A 21,948-nucleotide genomic window follows, 5' to 3' on the forward strand; every position below is an offset into this window, starting at 1 on the left:
GTCCAATCATTGCTGGCCATGCTACCTGTGCCTTACCCTTGGGGGTATCAGGAAATTCCCCCACCACTTCCACAATCCCCAAATAGGTGCTTCTGGCCTTCCAGAAGTGCTAAAAGGACCACTTTTCATAAGGAGGTATTATATTACCTAATAATTTTAGGGGAGTACTTCTGTAACCAAAGGGTAGAGCTTGACAAAGAGAGAGACCTCCCAACCTGGCCTGGAGACCCCATTCCCCTGCCACCAAGACCCTGTTGTTAATGTGTCAAATTCTATAGTTCTGAGCTCTGCCCCGGTTCAGGCGATGGCAATGCGTGGCAGGGCCACAGCTTTGCTCATGCTGGCGTTCATTGTGAATAATAAAAATCTACAAGTGAGATCTTCTGAAGCAAATACATTTTATTGAAAGAACACAAGTATTCTACAGAGTGCAAGAACCTTAAGCAACAAAAACATTTTAAAGACAGAAATGAGGATAGCTCAGGGAAACTCAACAGTATGCCTTCTAATTATATTCTCAGCAGTGAAAGAATACGAATGACCTTTTCAAGATATCACCCATTCTTTTTTTTTTTTAAAGATTTTAAGTAATCTCTACACCCAACGTGGGGCTCGAACTTAATGACCCCTGAGATAAAGAGTCACATGTTCTACCGACAGAGCCAGCCAGGTGCTCCCAAGAATGAGATATCACTCATTCTTGGGGCCTAGTCCCAAACTCTAAATATAACTAAAGTATCATTGGCTCAACTCTGGTAAGGTGAAACGTATGAAACCAAGTAGCCATGGCCAGGGAACTCAGTCACACAGTGTATAAGGGTGTGGGACAGGCTCCAAGAAAAGCGCCTACTGGGGAGACCCAGCAGCCTGAGACTACTGCCCTCCACCCTGCACAATACAAATACAGTACGCGTACACATTTTGACATGTTCTCATATACAAAATGTTTTGAAAGATTTCTTGCATAAGCACAAAAGCACAAGTGTAAACCATGAAAACAACCCCAAATCCAGGTCAATCCCAAAGTCACATTAACCCAAAGTCAATTTCTGGTCATATGACAAAAAGCTGATGGCCCAGGGCTGTTCCTTGAGTCCAAGTCCTCCAGGTGAAGTTCACGGCTTCTGTCCAACGGCTGTGATTCACTGAAATGTAAAATCCTATGGACTAAAGGTTATCCTCATACATCACCAGTGCAAATCCCACATGTAAATGGAACAATACAGACAAAAGAATAATCAAGAAGCAGTCATTTCCCATTTCCCTGTACAGAAACTTCTTTCCCCTTCAGTTTTCAAAACTTAAAACATTTGAGGGGAGCATTCATCTGTAATCATGGGAGGGTTTTTTTTATTTCTTTTATTTTAAGTAGGCTCCAGGAGCCCAACACAGGGCTTGGACTCACAACCCTGAGATCAAGACCTGAGCTAAGATCAAGAGTTGAATACATAACCAACTGAGCCACCCAGGCACCCCTTTCTTCGTTCTTTTTTAAAACCACTTTATTGAGGTTTGAAAGTATATGATTGACATACAACAAGCTGTATATAGTCAGTGTATACAACTTAATGAGTTCAGACATCGGAACACATACATGCACCGTCACCATAACCCATGCCGTAAACGTATCCATCCCAGCCTCAGTAATTAGTATTACTTTTTTGGAATAAGAAGATGACAGAAGGTAGACGACCTACCCTCCTAGCGCATGTTTCCGTATGCGTCTCCTCTGAGCTCTGGAGGAGAAGCCTGGGGTCTTGGTCCTGCCTTTAACCATATCCCACATCCTGTGGGGCAGCGCCCCAAGGGCACAACCTAGAACTTTTAAGCAGACAGAAGACTGGCATCGACAACGGGCCGTTCAGCATTCTGGAAGGCTGCTGTGTCTGACTACTGGGGGAGGCTGAGGCCATGAGGCCCGAACGCAGCCACTGCCGTTCTTTTCCGAAGCCGGTAAGAAGAGGTACAGTAGGTCTGCATCCGAGTAAGAGATGAGGGAAGCTCTGGGCGGCCTGCTTGGCAGCAGCCCAATCGAGACGCTGCACTCCCGGCGTCAGGGGGGTGGGCAGAGGGGCAAACTCAAACCCAGAGGGGCCTAGAGGCCATCACTTCAATGGTCCCAGCGTGCGCAGGTGTGCACGTGGGCCATTGCGAGAGGCCTCCACACGAAAGCTCCCTGACAGGGGACCCGAGTCCTCCCCTCCGACCAAGTACTCCGTCAGGTCCTGTGTATCACAAGACAGACAGATCACTCCTCTGCTCCTCAGGGCACTCCAGAAAGGGAGGGGAGGGGAGGCGCAGTAGAGCTCAACATGCCAGTGGACGGCTGACATCAGCATATCAACTTAAGCCTGCCTGAAACAAGGTCTGCAGGTTCAGTCCCCGCCGCACTGGGCTCTGGACCGGAGAGTGCTCCCCCTGAGAACACAGGCGGGGGTAAAAGCACGAGCAGGTGGCAGAAGAAGCAGTTGCTCGCACTTAGGAGCCCCCCTCGGGTGCCCTTGACACCACATGCTCTTGGGGGCATTCTCCGCGCAGGCCTAACGAACTCTGGCCCCGGCTCGGGACTCAGCAGTTGGGGGGAGGGCACAGATATCCAGGGGACCTGGTTTCTCCTGGTAGCGTGTCACAAGGGCCAATAAAATAAGAAATAACACTTAAATGATCCCTGTTGAAAGGGGCAAAGGACCTCCCCCTTCCCTTTTCTGAGAACACTGACTTTAGAAAACTTCCAAATGTGAGTTCTCTGTCTCTTTGCACTGTAGGCAAATCTTTTTCAAAAGCTAGGTAAGCCTCTGGCCAATTTTGCAAGCCAGGAATGTGCCCACAAGGACCCTGCAGGGCCTGAGAAGGGGGCGAAAGGGGAACAACTTAAGCAGTTGAAGCAGAGAAAGCTCAGCTGCACAGTCAGTCCTGAAAAACGGAGAGGGGGATGGGCACCACAAACAGTGCCTCAGAGCCAACACAGACTGTCTCTGGGGTACCAAAATCAGCAAAAGCCAACAGCAGTTCCCCCCTAGAAGGGGCTCAAGTCATTGTGACAGGCAAAGAGAGAGCAGGGTGAGGGGCTAACTCCCCCCGAGGCTTTTGTTCACAGGCCTACGGTAATACAGAATTAAAATGAGACAGCATAACCGGCGCACGCAGACAAAATCATTCATTCGTAAAATGGAAAATGATTTTCTCTCGAGAAAGGCAGGATACACACCCCTGAGCCCACAAGGCCCACCACAACTTTGACGCCAAGTCCCTTGTCCTCCCCACTGTCAAGTTTCCTTAAGCCCTCAGAGTGTACTCACATCCGTGCTGGGCCCAATTTCCCTAATCAAGAGAAACCAAGAGCCTAAAATGGGAAAACCCTAACACCCTTCCCCTCCTCAGACTGCAACTCCCCCTTATCCTCTCACCTCTCCGGTAGCTTTAGTACAACACTGATGTGTCCGCAACACCCTCTTCCTTGAGAGTGCAGGTAAGACCCCCTTAAGGCAACGTCATCGCCTCTCAAGAGATCAAAATCGGCACAGGGGTCAGACTACCAAGCGGCCACGCCTTGTAGCAGATAAATAAGGGAAGGGACGCCTGCAGCCTGTGGGAATACGCCCTTCTCAGCAAAAGAAATAGGAGGGCTTAATCCTCCAACCCGGAGACCCGACCCAGGAGGTTCCTGGACATCCAGGTTCAACTGCACATGCCCACGAGAATCGAAATGTCCCCTGACTCACGCATAGTTCATTGACAGCGCCACGCGCTGCTTGTCTTCCCCCCAATGGGCAGAGTATACTCAGCAGAAGAGTGTGGAAAGTTACTAGGCAAATGCTTGGACAGAATTCCAACCACATTCCCATACACAAAATCGGGATTCCTAATGATCCCTAATATGCCATTGCTCTGCACAGTGGACATTATTCTGTTCAATACCTTTGTGTCAGAACAGAGAAGCCCGACAACCGGCCATGGCCAATTTCCTCCCTGGGGCCCAATATTTGCCCTGCCCCAGGCACCGCCATTGCCAGCCAGCACGCACCTTCTGTAGGAATTGAACAAGGCATGTGCACCATGGGGATGCTGAGGGAAGAAGTGTCTGGCCAGTGCATTAAAGAGCATGCCAGCAACAGCAGTTCACCATCAAAAATCTCTCCGTGAGAACACATGTCACTATCAATATGAAAGACAGCAACTACAAAGCCTTCCCCAGGAGTAAAGCCCCAAATTCTCAGGGAAGCTGGAAAAATAAGGAACAGACCCCATCATAACAATTTCACCTTTGCCAGATGGGCATACGTTCTCATGTCACATTCAACAATGTGCCACGTTGTCTTTTGTCTTCTAGCCATGCTGATCCTAAGTAGTGCCAGCAACGGGGAAGTGGGCAGAAGACACCCTCGAACACATAAAGTCTAACACAGGGAACTATATCCTTCTGTCTGCTTTCTCCCCATGCTCTGAGAGCAGCTCTACAAAGGGAGGGCCACTCTTCCCAGCCTCCCCATCCCTAGGCTTTAGGCACCTCAAAGAAGGCCCATATCGAGTCAGTCTTTCCATCGCTCCTGATCAAAGGAGCCCCCAACCTCTCTACTTCTTCTCCTTAAAAGAACAGACAATCAGAAGGGGCTGGAGAGCCAACCATGAAATCCATTTAGGGCAAGATGGGCTCACCCAAGTATATTGGTTGAGTCACTGTAGAAAACAGTACGATGGCTGCTAAAAAATTAGGAATAGAACTACCATATGATCCAGCCATTCCACATCTGGGTATGTATATAAAGGAAATGAAGCCACTATCCCAAAGAGATACCTGCACCCCGGTATTCACTGCAGCATTAGTCACAATAGCTAAGACATGGAAGCAACCCAAGCATCCATCAACAAGATAAATGGATAATAAAAATGTGGTGCATACATACAATGAAATATTATTCAGCCACCAAAAAGTTTACATATAACAGGAAACCAGTATAACAAGGAATACACTCCACTTCAAAGGCCTTACCTTAAAGTGTTCAATATCCATCCTCTTTCCAGCACCCACAAATCAGAGGAATGAAAGAACACTTAAGGCAAACAAGTGTTTGACACGGAATACTTCACACCATGAATTTAGAGCATTCACATTCCCGCTGCAAGGGAGACATTCACTGAGTCTAGGCCTCACGAGGCAGGTAATATGGCTGGCCCAGGAACGGACTCCTGGGGAAGAACTGCCAAGCCGGATCCCACCTGAAATTCTGAGAAGGGTCACCTTCTCTTGCCCTGAGAGTCCTGATTTTGAGAATGCCACCAATTAGAGAGTCACCCTTTTGGAATCCTCAACCTTGTGACTTATTTTTAAGTACCAGTACCCAACAGATTTACCCATAAACCGTTCATTTAGACCTTCCCCTGTCCTTCCCCCCAATGAAATGACCCAAGATGATTTTGATGGGCAGTGAGCACAAGTGTGTGTGGAAGGGGAAGGAGGCATCACAGTTGTTAAGCTGTACAACTGCTTTTGACAAGCAAATAAGCCAGTCTTGGTCACTATCATGTCACCTGGTGAAGGAACATGGGTTTGGGTACAGGTTTTTCTAAGTACCTCAGACCTCAGGTTTTGATCTGCCATGGCTTTAAAGTAATTTAACCAATTACAGGGATAAATACAAAGTCTTTAAAACGTCGACACATTGTACAAACGTAGGTGTCTAATCACAAAGAAATGTGGGGTTTTGGATCTTTGGTGAGTGCACATCAGGGTCTGTGACGCCACCTTCTGGATGCAACCAGTGCTAAAAAAGCAACCGAGGAATCAGAGGGATCTATGAAACTAAAGGTCAGAGGCGTCTTTGAATGCACCTTAGAGTAACTCATACTGACACGTAACACTCTCCCGCCCAACTGTCAAAAGCCTTCGCCTGATTTTCAACAAATTAACCAGTGCCCGGAAATGAAGCAACTTTGCACAGGGAAGGGAAGAGAGGAGAACGTTCTGGCACTGCCAGTTAACAAGCACCCTGCAGCCCCAACTTGGATGCTGAGCCACATCGGCTTCAACGTAAGATGTCCAAGGGAACCACAAAAGACCGCAGCTCAGAGCAAGGCAAAGTCTGCATTGCCGGGCAACCTCCTGTCATCACAGCAGAATTAAAGAGGTTGATTTCCAAAGAGATGCCCAATACTCTCTGAGGATATCTGCTGGCCCTGTGAAAGGAAACAAACAGCTGAAATGAGGGCAAAAGTCTACAGAAATGGAGTGGGAGCGGGGTCTGGAGAGGCAGGGAGAAGAGCTAAACCAAGCCATAATGTTCTGCTCCAATACATGGCTTCTGGAAACCATGGCCCAAACTCCTTCAGTACCTCCTGTGTGCTGAGCACTTTCTAAAGATTATCACACTTGATTTTCACAACATCCCTGATACCACGGTGTGATTTCACCTTGCATTTCACCAGCGAATGTAGAAGCTGAGGCTCAAAGATGAGAGTAAGAAAGAGCCAAGGGTCTTTCAGACTCAGATACTAGAAATTTATGGTGAATGAAACACAATGGGTGGTCTCAGCAACATCTGCAAAGCAAACGAGGAACATCTGCAAGGCCAAGAAAAATAGCTAACAAATATTTAGCAAATACTTAAGGGCAAATATTTAAGGAAGTATTAACCTACGTATTACTTGAATTGTTAGCCTGTGCTTCCAGGACCACTGCCAAATAAATGTCCCCCCCACCCATAGTGGGGGCGGACTGGCAGACTGTCAACCTCTAGCACCCACTTGGGGTACAGGTCTCATCTTTTCCCCTTTCCTAGATAAAGCTGGCTTTAAATTGCATTCAGATCCATGATAAAAAAAAATTACATTTGTACCTGAAACGCAAAACAAAACAAAACACCTGAGCAGTGCTCCCACAATCTCTGGACTCCTCAAGTTTGTTTTTGACAATCCCATCCAGTCCCTCCTGCTTCCGCATGGTATTACAAGTTTTCCAAAAGGATAAAAAAACAGATCAAAACTGTGATGTGAAAACATCGACATCAGGTTTGTCTAAAATCTGACATTCTGATAAAGTCAACATGTCTGTAACAGTGGCACTCAAGAGTAAACAGAGGAACACAAATAAGGACTGGAAAAGATGCCACTGACTAGTTAAAGAAATTGATCAGAGACATAGAGTCTCTACCACAGAGTTAATCACGAGTACCCAGGGAGTGACCCTGCCATCGTTGGAAGTTCCAAATTAGAGACTCAGGGAGGGGTTTTCAACACCATCTTAAATAATGATACAACTGACAGGAGGCAGGTGCTATTCTCCACCCAACACCTGTGGCCTTACACAACATAAGATTGCACTTACCTTGTGGCTGGTCTTGACTACTGGGTCTACGTCCTCTCCTCTCATTACAGGCCTGTAGGCTGACCACAACTGGATTTCTCCATCACAGATCCTGAAAGAGTTAGTGAGTGTACAAATCTACAAAGAGACTTACCTGCGGGAGGTCAGCTTAGCACCACTGCAGGAAAATTAGGTAACTTGGAAACTCATAAGATGAGTGGATGGGGCAAACTTGCTCTTTCCCTTATCCAGAGGAATGTCTGAAAGTGGTTGGTGGGGCCAGGGTACCCAATCATGCAGCCTGTGTGAGGTAGGCCAAAAGAGTGAAAGATAATGTAAGACAGGAACTGCATGAGTCAAACCACAAGATAAGACTGCTGCTTTAGAGGCCTGATTGTCCCCTCAAAATGAACCATAGTTCATCCTGCTTTACTCAAACATCATAGGGGAATTATTAAATATTATGTTGAGAGGTATCACCAGTTATTTGCTAGAAGGGGGGGTCTCAGAACTCCCTTTTCTCTCTTCAGTAATAAGGCAATTGACTCACACAAAATTGTGGGTAACCAACCTTTGGAATGGGTTGTGGTGTTCTCACTTTGTTACCAATTGCTGATGCTTATATACCATGCAAGATTATGGGTAACAAATCATTCAAATGGGTTTTGTGTCCTTCTTAAAAGACCATGAAATGCACATTATACAACTGTGTTGTTATATTAGTCTTAGTAATTGGCAACATAGTAAGATCAAAAACTGCTAAAACTAAAAATGAGCTGATTTAATTCAGAACAATTTCATTTAGAATTTCATAAATTACATAATGTCACTACCATCTGACACTGAACAGAGGTCTTTGAGGAGGAAACACTGGAAAAAATTGGACATCTGGTAATATACAGATGGGGGAATCTGTTCCTAATTTGCAAGTATGCCCCGAGGATATTAGGGACAATGGGCATGTAATAAAAGCGCCTTCATTCCACACTTAGATATTGTTCAAGATCTAGGACTCTGTCTCAAAAGTCAGGATTGGTGAGACTAGTTAAGTGCCCCAGTTCCTGAAATCTGCTTTCCTGTCAGTACCAATGACTGATAAATTAAGACCCAAATACCAGCAATGAATCTTTCACATGTCTAAATGTAATCACAGTACATTTAAATATTTTCAGTGTTCCACCAATATGAGCCATTAAATCATTTCTACATGAGTTAATATACATAATTCAAGTCAATATCAAAAACTGACCAGTAAAAAGGCTAAGAAGGCAAATTCAACTATTACCATTATCAAAAGGAAGTAACTGTTTTACTTAATACCAAGTATCAGGTTACTCTCAGTGATTAGGGTCCTCAGGGTTTTGAGCAAAACACCAGCTTTCCTTAATTTAATTCTCCCCTTGAATACACATTAGGTGTCACACACAGAGGCATGAGTATAAATAGGCAGGCACTGACTATTTCTTAAAGCCAGTATGCTAGCTCTTGAAGCATTAAGGCACAGTCAGCTCTTGTGGCTAAAAGGCCAGGGACAACATCCTTTGTTATTGGGGTGCAGTAGGATGGAAGGAGAGCAGCAAGTCCAGTCTAGCCCAGGACCTCAAACAAGGAGGACTGGAATTGTCCTGGGCCAGACTGTTCAGGACATAAACTGGCATATCCTCCTTGTTTGTAAATAGAAACTACACAAGTGATTTTTTCTATGGGAGAACACCTGGGAAGAAGCATGTAGGGCAACATTTAAAGCAATAACAATATGTCACATGCACAATTACGGTTCTAAAATAATATTCAAAAGTATGCAGGACGACCAGCAAGGGCCATTCACTTCTAGAGAACACAGAGAACCCATTCTGGGGGTGAATTTCCTTATAAGTAAATTAAAATGCTCCACGATTTTCAAAGGAAATGCACTAGAGAGTAAGAACAGAATTGAACTAAATAAAGTTTATAATCAACATGTAATTATTGCTAGAAATAAAACCCCAGAAGGATCTAAACGACTTCCGTGGATGGCCGGTGACAGGCACTTCCGGGAATTCACTGTCGTAAAACACCAACCGCTCAGTCAGAAGGTCAATATCTGTTATTTTTTTACATTGAAAACAAAACTTTCTTTATTTTAAGTATAACTATGAAAAAAAAGACACAGGACTCATGTTTTTTACACATAGAAACGTTTTAATAGTAAAAAAAAGAAAAGTTGGGCTACCGGACCGCCGGAAGCCAGTCACTGTCGTAAAGCAAGAAGCATAAGATTAGAACCATCTTTTCCTCATTTGTAAATTAAAGGTACCGTGAACATTTTTAACACAAAGCTTATGAAAAAGCCAAGACCAACATTTAATAGAATAAAGTGATACCAGACACAATTCTTCTGTAAAACAAAATCCCAAACTCCGTTAACGGCAGGCGTTGGATAGTTAAAAGCATTCGCTATCATAAAACGTCAAGGACTTAGCCAACCGATTACAATTACTGCATTGTAACTCGAAAGTACCTCAAAACCTTTATTATTATTATTATTATTTTAAGATTTTATTTTTAAGTAATCTGTATACCTAATGTGGGGCCTGAACTCACAACCCAGAAAGCAAGGCTTTACCCACTGAGCCAGCTAGGCGCCCCTCAAAAACGTTTACTTTTCAGAAAATTTATCAATAGGGAACAAGACCAGAATTTAACAAAATAAATTATGTCAAACACGCAATTATATTGTAAACTTAAGGCACTCAATTAATTGAGACGTTAAATTATTCCCCTGTAAATTGAAATTTACACCAAACCATTTAAAGGAAATATATGAGGAGCGCCAGGATCAAAACTCAATTGAATGCATTAAGATGAACATGTAAAATTAAATGCCAAAACAGTGCTCAGTCTTGGCTAACAACAGCGGCTAAGAGACATTCAGAGTGTAAAACTTTCAAGTGTCCGGCAGGACAATTTATTTCCAAAAGCGCACACTGAGAATACTTTCATTTGGCGAATATTTGTGAAACACAGCCAAAATAAAAATTAAACAAACTCAAATATTGCAATATTGCGATATCATATGGAAAAAAAAGCCCACCACCGTTATATTATAAAATAAAACAAGAAATAGGACCCCTGCGGGCATGATTCCCTTCAGGGACTTAAAGCAACAAGGTCTTGTCAACCAAACCATTTTTCTTATTCGAACACAGTTAAATAACACAACGTTTTTTCTGTTGTTTTAATGGAAAACATACGAAAAGCTTCCGGACCACTTTTGGTTGAATACAACGATATTAAATACACAAATAAATTACGTAAAAAACGCAGCGTTCAATGATGACAATTCCCGGTGGTCAGTGAAACGACCCGAGCCTCTCAAGCGGCTGTTTAACTCATTTTCACGTTAGAATTATCAGGATTCCCCCCCACCCCTCTTTTAAGGCAACATATGAAGAAAACCATTCCAAATTTTAACCAAATTATATTAAACAAACAGTCGTGTTCTTAAATGAAAGACAAAACTACACTCAAAGGCAGGTATCAGCTGTCCTGATCGCACACATGCTTCTCAGGGCCTTACTTTCCTTTCTTTCAGATCGAAAATGACAGAAATTCTGTCACTAAGATACTTCACGAAAATGGCCAAGACCAAGATTTAAGCAATACCCAGTGACAATATCCAGCCAACAACACTGTGCAATAACAAGCAAAATCAGCTCCGCGGCAGCCAACGGCCGTCGCGCTGTCCTGGACCCACGCAGGCCCAGCCAACCGCACCATTTTTCTTCATTTTTAAGTTGCAAACACCACAAAACATGAAGACCGCGAACAGTGGGGGGTTCAAGACCCACATTTAAACAAACAAGATGATCTGAAAGACTCATCATGTTGTAACAGAAAGCCCAACCCACCACCCAAAGGCCGCTAACGGGCCTTCCCTTGTCATCAATCCAGAAGCCCATGAGACACATCTGTCAAAGTGTGTTGGGACACACCATGTATCCACTTCTCTTAAAATCACACTTACAAACAGCCAATTGTGAAATAAAGTAAATTAAACTTACATTTTTTGAGATCGTAGAAAAGGTAACCGCCATTTTCCGTAATCCCTGAGTAAAACCGTCCACGGAAGCCGCATTGTACAATCCAGATTTTAATGGCTACGCGCCTGGTCACGTGCTAGGGCTTCTTCAACCTCCTTTCTATGTATGGTCCCACCCTCAAACGTCATCATTGGAGGGCCTGCAATGATTGACAGGTTGACTGTCCACTCTCTTCAGGCCTATGAGTAGAAGAAACTGCCATATCTCCAGGTCCAGCTAAATTACTCAAATCTTTGCTCATATTTTTGTCTTTCTACATGTACGTCCATCCCTCAATGCCTAACTCCCCCAGGTAGTCCTTTGCACATGCCTTTTCCTTTGGTTCTAGTCATCTCAGACTTTGGAAATCTTGCTAACAGAGTTTATCCCCGTCTAGCTCAATTGCATCCTCCTCCAGGAAGCCTTCCATTCTTTACTCCTCCCGTCCCTATAGGTCGATGTCAGTTTTTCTTTGCTATTAGATATGCACATGAGGAAACATAAGAACAGAGATGCAGGGGAATCATATGGGCTTTGGGATCAGAGTACTGGGCTGGGTACAGTGTGAAGAACCCAAGGTTTGCCCCTGGAATTTTGGTGAAGTCAGCTAAGACTGTAGAAATCTGGGGAAAGTCCAGGGAAAACTGATAACAAGGTAACTTACAGGAGTCTCCCAGGATTCATCCCAGCAATAAATTCAAACAACTCCCAACCACCCTTTTCTGGACTTTCATATCCTTCCCGCCCTTTCTCTCTGTGGAAATCTTGCCATCTCTTTAAGGCCCAGGCATAACTCAGTTTTCTGATTCCTTCTCTGATTTCATGTTCCCTCCTCCAATCCCAAGAAAAGTTATTTCTTTTGTTGCTCTAGGATGAAACATAAAGGGACTCCATATCTCTGCTGCTCGGGTCACTAAGTTTCATGATTATTCAAGGTGACACTGGAGGTCCACTTCTTTTCTGGAGGCTATCTGATGAGTAATTTTTGCAGCTGCTCTCAATCTGTGAGTTGTACAAGCTGGGAGGTGCAGCTCCCCTGGGGTTGACTACCTTGAATGTTCAACTCCCTACACTCTAACGTGGCAGGTGGAGCCCATAACCACTGGGTCACATTAGTTGGATTTCACACTCACAGTGCACACTGCCCCTGGGAAGGACACTCTCATGCTAACACCATCCTTCCCCTATTGGTCAGGAGCTGGGGGGAGTTGTGAGGCCTTATTGGGTGAACAATGTTATGTGATAGTCTATGATGTTGCCCTACTCATTGTGATGGTTCATTTTCTCTGTCAACTTGACTGGCCGTGGGATGCCCAGATTCACGGTTATTTCTGGTTGGATCTGTGAGGGTGTTTCTGAATGAGATTTGCATTTGAACTGGTGACTCAGTAAAGTAGATTACCTTCCCCAATGTGAGGTGAGCATTATCCAAACTCACTGAAGGCCCGAATATAACACAAGGCAGAGGAAGGAAGGATTGTCCCCCTTTCTCCTGCCTCACTACTTGAGGTGGGAACAACTCATCTCATCTTCTCCTGCCCTTAGATGGGGATTCATATCATACTCCCCTGGTTCTCAGGCCTTCAAACTCAGACGGAATTACACCCCCGGGCTTTCCTGAGGGTTCCAGCTTGCAGATAGGAGATCGTGGGACTTCTCGGCCTCCATAAATGTATGAACCAAGTTCTTCATAATAAATTTTCTGTTATATTTATCTATCTAAATCTAGACATACATATATATCTCCTATCGGTTGTGTGTGTCTGAATAACGCTGACTAATATACTTGGAATATCGCAGCTAGCTGCAGCTGTTGGAGGTGGCTTCACAGGCCGCAAATAGAACTCTGGAGAAACAGCAAAACCAAATAAAGTAAAATTAGTTCCAAACTACGGCTGAGGAAATGAAGACAGCAGAGAAACAGACAGCCTGATAGTTGGGCAGTGCTAGGGACACGGCCATTGGCCCAGATGGGTGTCTTTTCCACTAGAGCCTGGTGGCTGATTTATAAACTCAGAGTAGGCTTATGGCTGAGCTCTTCCAGAGCTGGGGTTGGGGGTAAGAATTTCACAAAGATCTAGAGGGTAGGAGAGTTGTTGCAGCCTTGGTCCAGCAACCAGCTGAGGGAAGAATTTGGGAAGTTAATCCACAGGGGGATAGAAAGGAAGAAAGACTGGAGCCATTGATGTGAATCCCGTCCCAGGATCTGCCAACCCTTTCGACACCTGTCACTAAGGCTTGTCCCTCTGACTGGTTCTGTGGATGGACACATGCTGGACTCTTTCAATACCTGGTATGTGATGACCAACACTGCACAGGTCCTGTTGCTCAAATCACATGTGCCCCCTTCGTCTTTGTGTCACTAATCATTCCTGTCCCATTCACACTTCATTGGCCTGGGTTTCTACCTGTCTGGGAGGCACTACCAATCACTATTATCCACTGTGCATTATGGCTGGTGGTCACGTTTGTGGGCTGGACCTTTGCTGCTTGGATTCATACACCGGCTCTTCCTCCTCTCAGCTGGGTAACTTTAGATGAGTTTTGTGCCTCAATCTTTTCATCTGTTAAATGAACACGACAGGGGCGCCTGGGTGGCACAGCGGTTAAGCGTCTGCCTTCGGCTCAGGGCGTGATCCTGGCGTTGCAGGATCGAGCCCCACATCAGGCTCTTCTGCTATGAGCCTGCTTCTTCCTCTCCCACTCCCCCTGCCTTGTGTTCCCTCTCTCGCTGGCTGTCTCTCTGTCAAATAAGTAAATAAAATCTTTAAAAAAAAAAAAATAAAATAAAATAAAATAAATGAACACGACAATAAGAACCATTTCATTGGGCTGTTGTAATATTCATCGAGTTAATGCCAAGCCCTTTCTTGGTGCCTGGAGCCTTCCCACACCAACAACGTAGCTCATGTAATCTGCATTTTCTAATTACCACTCAAAGCACATAATCCGCATTTACCTCCCTATCCAGTCCCCCCATTGTTTGTTCCACAGCTTTATCACTTTCATCTGTGGTAATTTCTCCATGTTAATTAATAAATCAACTACCCCTAATTTTTCATTTATCTATGTTTCATATCTCCTTTCTACATGTATCACCAGTTTCCCATATATAATGAAATGCTCAGTAGATAGCACGGTCTATATGGGGATTCAAGAAGTACACACGTAGGTACTGAAATAGAATCTTTCACTGGGAGATCTCCAGAAATACTCCTTCTTCAGGAGTTCCCAGACTCTCTCGTCCAATGACTGGTTTTGCCAGGAGGCACAGTGGAGTAGAGCTCCGACAGAGGACTTGGCAAAGGGCTCTTGAAGATTTGGTTGACCACCTTGGGTCAGTATGCCAGGAAAGTGCCCCAGGCTGAAATGTGCACCAATGAGAGTTGATGGGGCCTATGAGAGAGAGGAGACAGTTTAAAGGACTAGGGACTGTTCCAAGGAAATAATGAAGCCGTTGACTTCCCTTGTGAGGACTGGGTGGGTGGTGAGCCCCGGGGAGAAGTAAACACATCAAAAGTTGAGCCTGTGCCGTACCTGTCTCACTGTGGTAAGAAACACAAGTCCCGAGCGCCCACACATACACATACTCTGATATAATTGTGATATTGTGATATATAGATATTGTCTATCAGGGCCTCACAGATAGGCACAACCCAATGACTTACCACAAGGAAAACCCAGAACTACCACTCACTAAAAGAAACACAACTTGCTAATCACCTCGAAATCCCACACCTGGTCCCTCTTAATCACAATATTCTTCCTCCCTCTCAAAGGTCACCACTATCCTGACTTTCATAATAATCTCTTCCCTTTCTTTTTGTTTCACTGACAAAGCTTTGCATCCGTAAATACTAAGCTTTGCCAGTTTAAAAAAATTAAACAAACTGCCCCCCCGTTTTTGGATATATGACCCATAGGAAAGTGTTCAAATGAAAATGGGAAGAACCCTCTACTCACGTCAAGGAAGAAAACATTTCCATCACCCCAAAAGCCTCCCCCACCCCCGTGCTTTTACCCATGTTCCTATTCAATCCCTCCTCCCTCCTTCAAAGAATATACATTCTTCAGTCATTGTTAGTGGGGCTCTGTACATCCCCAATAGACTCTATTTGCTATGAAAAATATTTAATTTCCTTACTGATTCTTTTTCTGCTTGTTCTATCAGTGACTGAGAAAACTGTATTAAATATCTTCCACCATGACTGCGGGTTTGCAATTCTATTTGTCCTAGAGGTTCTCTCCGATTGCCATTATATATTTTTAATTTGTTAAGAGGCGCATAAAAACAATAACCGTTACATATTCCTAGCGAACTGAACCTCTTACCATTATCACCCTTATTTTTTAAAAGATTTATTCATTTATTTGAGAGAGCGCGTGCGTGCATACACACACACACACACACACACACACACACACACACACACACACACACGAGCTGGGGGGGAGGGCCAGAGGCAGAAGGAGAAGCAGACACCCCGCTGAGCAGGGAGCCCCAGTGCAGGGCTCAATCCCAGGACCCCGGGATCAGGACCTGAGCTGAAGACAGACACTTAACTGACTGAGCCACCCAGGCACCCCGATCTCTCTGCATTTTAAACCCCATAAGACGGTATTCTTTCAGATCTGCCCACATATCTTTCCAATACATCACTTTTAACTCATTTTAAAATTTTCCTTCGGCCTGGAATATCTGTTGGTATTTTCTTAAGATACTATTCTGCGGTGACAAATTCTCTCAGGTTCCTCTCTTTTTGTGTGTATAAAAATATCTTTTTAAAAAAATCTTTATTCTTGGGGGCGCCTGAGTGGCACAGCCGTTAAGCGTCTGCCTTCGGCTCAGGGCGTGATCCCGGCCTTATGGGATTGAGCCCCACATCAGGCTCCTCTGCTGGGAGCCTGCTTCTTCCTCTCCCACTCCCCCTGCTTGTGTTCCCTCTCTCGCTGGCTGTCTCTATCTCTGTCAAATAAATTTTAAAAATCTTTAAAAAAATCTTTATTCTTGAAATATATGGAAGCAGGACGAGGATGTTTCCATCGGGAATTATTCTCTTTCAGTACATAGAAGATGATAACTTCATTATCTAGCGGTTTCCACTCTTTACTATTGAGAAGTCAGCTCTGAGCTTAATTATTGCTACTATGGTGGTAATTTGGTTTTATCCTCTGAAAGTTTTAGAATCTTTCTATTTGCCTTTGGTTTTCAATAGCTTTTTCTAAGATGTGCTTAGGTGTAGATTTCTTCCATTTTTCTCTGCAAGCTGTTCGTTCTCAGCTAATATCTGCTCAAATACCGCTTTGTCTCATTCGCTTTCCTGTCCTTCAGAAACTCCAATTAAGTATGATCTCTTCCTTTCATACAATCCTCTACGTGTCTTACCTCTCCAGTATTTTTCATCTGTTTATCTTTCTGTGTTTCATTCTGGATTTTTTTCTTATGACACATCTTTGGGTCCACTATTTACCTCTTAAGCCATGTCTGACCTGTGCTTACACATGTCCACTGAAGGAGGAAGTCCCTGTCATGGACTCTTTTGTTGGGGTCTGCCAGCCTGAAAGGCCAAAGCACAGAAGGTAGCTGAGGCTTGCCCTACGTGGAATCCGGGGAGAGAGGAAAGGACTCTTATCCTGAATATCTGGGGTTGGTTCTCAAGGCTCTCGGCAAGAGGGTGGTGATGCAGCCATAAGGTAGGCAGCCTGAGGCCTGATGAGGGCAATCGGGGTACAGAAGGCTCTCATGAAGGAAACAGGCTCACAGTGCAAACGTATGGATATGGCAGAGCAGGTTGAAAGTTCCAACCTAGAGCACTGACGCGATTTGACCTGTTATAGCTCCCTGAAAAAGTCCCATTCTAGGACATTGTTTCTTTAACCTGACTGCGAGGCAGCTGTGAGAAAGCCCTCTCATCAGGGCATTTACTGGAAAAACAAATAAAAACACCCAAGATCAGAGACAATTGTTTAACATCAAGATCACCTGAGGTGGCCCGCATCTTGTATTTTAGTCAGGGTAAAAGATAATAAAAACCAGCTAATAAATAATAATATATTTGTGAATATCTGTTGAAACAAGTCATCCCTCATTACCTTGTATTTCAAAAATTTCCGACCTAATTTTGGTTGTTTATTCTTCCATATGAAAGTTAAAATCAGCTTGTCTAATCAAAAGGATCCTCTTTTTTTTTAATTTTTTTTTAAATTTTATTTATTTATGCAACAGAGATAGAGACAGCCAGCGAGAGAGGGAACACAAGCAGGGGGAGTGGGAGAGGAAGAAGCAGGCTCATAGCAGAGGAGCCTGATGTGGGGCTCGATCCCATAACGCCGGGATCACGCCCTGAGCCAAAGGCAGACGCTTTAACCGCCGTGCCACCCAGGCGCCCCAAAAGGATCCTCTTTGTGTTTCTGGTAAGATTATGTTGGGGGAAAATAGTGCACATAATTGGATTAAAAGTAATATTGGCACATCTCCTGACCCCATCACTGGTCATGTGTTTAAAGTATAATTTAACTTGGAGAAGTTTAATGTCTTTATGATGTTGAGTCATCCTATCCCAGATCTGGGGGTATCATTCCACTAGTTAGAATATTCTTTTCTATCCGTCTTTACCTTTAAGACACTACTTCCTGGGGTTTTTTACAATTAAAATATATATTCCTGGCACTATTTCCTTTGAACCGCTATTCTGAATAGGGTCTTTAAGATCATTGCATATTTTAACTGATTATTTTCTGTATATATGAAAGCTGACGATACATTTATATTAATTTGTACTCAGCCACAAATTGAATTCAGATACAACATATAATGGCTCATTTCCCCTTCTCCTTTCCATTTTTTTTAAAGTAACCTCTAGCCTAATGTGGGGATTTAACTCACGACTGGAAGATCAAGAGTTGCATGCTCTAGGGACTAAGCCAGCCAGGTGCCCCTCCCTTCCAATTTGATAAACCTTAGTTATTCTTTTCCTTTTTCCTTGATGTATGCACATGTATAAAGTCATGTTTAAAGTATCCAACCACTCATATTTGTCTCCCAGTTTCGATACTGATTATTCTCTTTTAGTCTCTAAATAGAGCATATAAAGAGACTTCTTAACTTACAACTATGTTACATTTCCCGGTCATGATACTTCGTTCTTAAATATGCTTTCTGCATTATGTTGGCTAATGTCATCTGCTGCTTGGGTGCCAATAACCTCTGCCAAAGAGATGTATGAACAAGGAGGAAAATGTGTTCACAGAAGCTCATGCAACGGGCGTCCAGAGGGAAAGGGTCCTGTAAGGGACTGGAAGGGGCAAGCGGCCAGCAGAGACCTCGCACACCAGGCACACTCCTCAAAACCCCAGCATTTGGCCCTCCCTTCTCCAAATACACTCGGCTCCACCCTCAACACAGAAGACCACATGTCCTGGGCTCCTCCCCCGGCCCCGCCCCTCGCAGATCGCCCCCGCCCCTCGCAGATCGCCCCCACCCCTGGGAACCACGGCCCAGCCCCTCCATTCTGACCCCGCCTCCTCGAGCGGCCATTGGGCCTGACACGCCCGCGTTCACTCCCGTCCTGGTGCACCGCCCTCACCATCGCGCCTGCCCTAGCGACCACCCGGGCTAGTGGGCGGAGCCCTATCCGGCCCCGCCCCCGGACCCGGCCCGCCTCCGTGACACGCACTTCCCGCCACGCCTCCCCGCCCACCTCGACCCTGCCCCGCCCAGCCCGGCCCAGCCACCGCGAGCGCGGCGTGATGGACGGCCGAGTGCAGCTGATCAAGGCCCTCCTGGCCCTGCCCCTGCGGCCCCAGACCCAGCGGTGGAGGAACCCGATTCCCTTTCCCGAGACGTTTGACGGCGACACCGACCGGCTCCCGGAGTTCATCGTGCAGACGGGCGCCTACATGTTAGTGGACGAGACCCTGTTCTCCAGCGATGCGCTGAAGGTGACGTTCCTCATCACCCGCCTCACCGGGCCGGCCCTGCAGTGGGTGATCCCCTACATCAGGAAGGAGAGCCCCCTCCTCAATGATTACCGGGGCTTCCTGGCCGAGATGAAGCGGGTCTTTGGCTGGGTGGAGGACGAGGACTTCTAGGCCGGGAGCCCCTCGGGCCGGGGGGCGGGTGCTCGGGGGAGGGTCCGCTGCGCCTGTCGCCGCCGCCCAGATGGCGCCGCCACGCCTCCCCCCCCAACTCTCACCTCCGCCGCGCTCCAGTGGCCGCGCTCTCCCCCGCGCTGCTGTCCGCTCCCGCGTAGTGCTTGCCTTTGTTCCAGGAATAGCGCTCCAGGTCCCCGCCGCTGCCTCTGGGCCCGGCTCCGGAGCGCGCCGCCGCCCTCTGCGGCCCGCCAGGCCCCTCCCGTGCACACTTGGACTCGGGCCCGTGCTCCAGCTGAGGGCCGGGCTCCCGTTATACGCCGGGCAGACCACCCACAGCCCGGCGGCCACGGGCTGCCTCCACTAGACTGACCGCCAGGCCTGCAGCGCGCTGCCCGGAGACCCGCGCTGCCACTGCTGTCGCCGTCGCCGCCGTCCACCGCGCGCCACCGACGGCCTGCGGCTCAGCCAAGAAATATCTGAGCCGGCCCCGGCCCCTGGACAGTGATTCCAGCAGCTCGTCACCTCACCCTGCCCGGAGGGGCCGGCCAGCCTCTCACCTGCAGCGGGACCCGTTCCTCCCTCCTCCCAGAGACCTCTTCTGCTCCTGCCGGATGACCGCCAGGTCCCAGGGGTGCCTGGCAGCCAAATCCAGCCACTCGTTTTCTTTCTCCTGTGGACCTGTTCGTTTTGCCCAGAACCCAGTTCTCTTCTCAATTCGCAGCTGTCTCTCTGATGTGTGCCTTTTGTTCCACACAGTCATTAAGCCCTGCACTCTGCCCAGCTTTCTACACTACCTGGACAAACGTCTTTTCCTCCTTTTCAATAAATGTCAGACGCTATTAAAAAGAAATTGAGTGTCGGTGAATGTGGCACCTCTACCTCCCCCGGTCAGTCCACGGGGTCCGTGTGTCTCGTTCAGCGGGCGTGTCCCCTGCCGTTCTGTGGCTGATGTTGAATCTGGCCTCATGAAACGGAGCGGGTGGTCCTGTGGTGGTGCTGGGGACCGAGAGCCCACTGGCCGTCCTTTGCCCCGATGCTGACTCCTCCAATGCAGTCAGCTCCGCGCCCCTCAGGAAGTGGACCTCCAGCTGAGTTTGGCCCAGGGGATATCAGGAAAAGGCAGCTAGGAGGCTTCTGGGGAACACTTCCTCATTTCCAAAAAGCTGCTTGAAAGCACAACACCTTTCTGTGACAAATCGTGAATCCCACACATTTGTTGCCGAACACCTGTCAAATTTTATTGAATCCATTATTCAGGGAAATCAGCAGGATGACGGGTTCTTCATGATGGGTTCTTCAGGAAAAAGCATTTACATTTATAAAGCCTTGATTGTGCGAGTAGTAGAGAAGGGAATGCAGAAGTGTGATTGTTAATTTAGCACAAACCTGGCTGATGAAAGGCAGAAATGGAAAAATGTTACTTCTTACACTTTCTGCATGCTAACCTCTGAAATCTACAGTGCTGAGAAAATCCTCGTCTATGGCTGGAGAAGTTAAGTGTACCGTTAGAATCAGAGAAAACGTGGGCTTCTGGGGCAGCACTCAGTTAACTCTGCCTCATTTCTAATTCAGGAATCTGAGAATTCTGGTAGGTTTTCAACTCAAAGAAGTTTCATTCCACAAAGAAAAAATGCACATATGATCGTGCCTTATTCGGCCTCGGTGGCCATAGCCACGCACCATAAACTGGGGGGCTTAAACAGCAGTTAATTGATTTTCTCAGAGTTCTGGAGGCTAGAAGTTGAAAATCAAGGTGTGAGCAAAGTCAGTTCCTTTTGAGGCCTGTGGTGGTAGGCCCTACCTGGCCTCTCTCCTTGCCTGGTAGATGGCTGCCCTCTCCCTACGCCTCTTCACATTATTTTCCCTCTATGTGTGCCTGTCTCTTTGTTTAAATTTCCCCTTTTTATACGGAATCCAGTCTTGCTAGATTAGTGCTGCCCTAATGACAGCACCAATGGTTAGCTCTGTAAAGACCCTATTTCCACATAAGGTCATGTTCTAAGGTACTGTGGGTTAGGCTTACAGCATACCGTTTTCGGGGAGACAACAATTTATCCAATAACTCCCTCCCATGCTCATATCGGTGTCTTAAGAGAAAAACTCCCTACCCGGTTCTGTCCACGTGGCTCCCTTTATTCTCGACCCTGTATGTCATTTCACTCTGAAACGAGTAGAAGGTGTGAGGTAGTTCACCAGCCTTTAGATAGGAAGGGGCCCTTGGCTCCGTTCAGTGCAGCAGGCCTGTGGGAGGAGAGAGAAATAGAGACAGGGAGGGAGAGGGAGGAAAAATTAATCTCAGTGCAATTTAGACCTTTAGCCTCCATATTGGCCTCGTGAGCGTGTACACAATTTTTTTCTGCTGGTCGGGCTTGCACAGCTCTTCAGAAAACATGTTATAGAAGCCAGCATACTCTGTAATCCTCTCCTTCCCATCAGAACTGTCCCCTCGTGAAGTAAGTCAGACAGAGGAAGACTAGGACTGTGTGATTTCAC

The 21,948-nt window shown here is 46.1% G+C and overlaps 1 protein-coding gene and 1 long non-coding RNA gene across 2 annotated transcripts; one reads left to right on the top strand and one right to left on the bottom strand.

The window, feature by feature from the left end:
* Window positions 1-385: 385 nt before the first annotated feature.
* On the bottom strand, window positions 386-11,901 carry LOC117797448. The gene is made up of 3 exons (XR_004622427.1): window positions 11,344-11,901; window positions 7,322-7,601; window positions 386-6,174 (listed from the first exon to the last, which is right to left on the bottom strand). It is a non-coding gene; the product is annotated as an uncharacterized LOC117797448 (long non-coding RNA).
* Window positions 11,902-19,052: 7,151 nt separating this feature from the next.
* LOC100478401 (retrotransposon Gag-like protein 8) lies at window positions 19,053-20,305 on the top strand. Its single transcript, XM_034649671.1, has one exon. The coding sequence runs from the start codon at window positions 19,111-19,113 to the stop codon at window positions 19,450-19,452; it is 342 nt and encodes a 113-aa protein (XP_034505562.1). The 5' UTR covers window positions 19,053-19,110; the 3' UTR covers window positions 19,453-20,305.
* Window positions 20,306-21,948: the final 1,643 nt, after the last annotated feature.

The sequence above is a fragment of the Ailuropoda melanoleuca genome, chromosome X (genome assembly GCF_002007445.2).
Source record: "Ailuropoda melanoleuca isolate Jingjing chromosome X, ASM200744v2, whole genome shotgun sequence".
Taxonomy (NCBI): Eukaryota; Metazoa; Chordata; class Mammalia; order Carnivora; family Ursidae; genus Ailuropoda; species Ailuropoda melanoleuca.

What these genes read in the sequence shown, in the direction of transcription:
- LOC100478401 (XM_034649671.1), top strand. Translation starts at nt 19,111, where the DNA reads ATGGACGGCCGAGTGCAGCTGATCAAGGCCCTCCTGGCCCTGCCCCTG.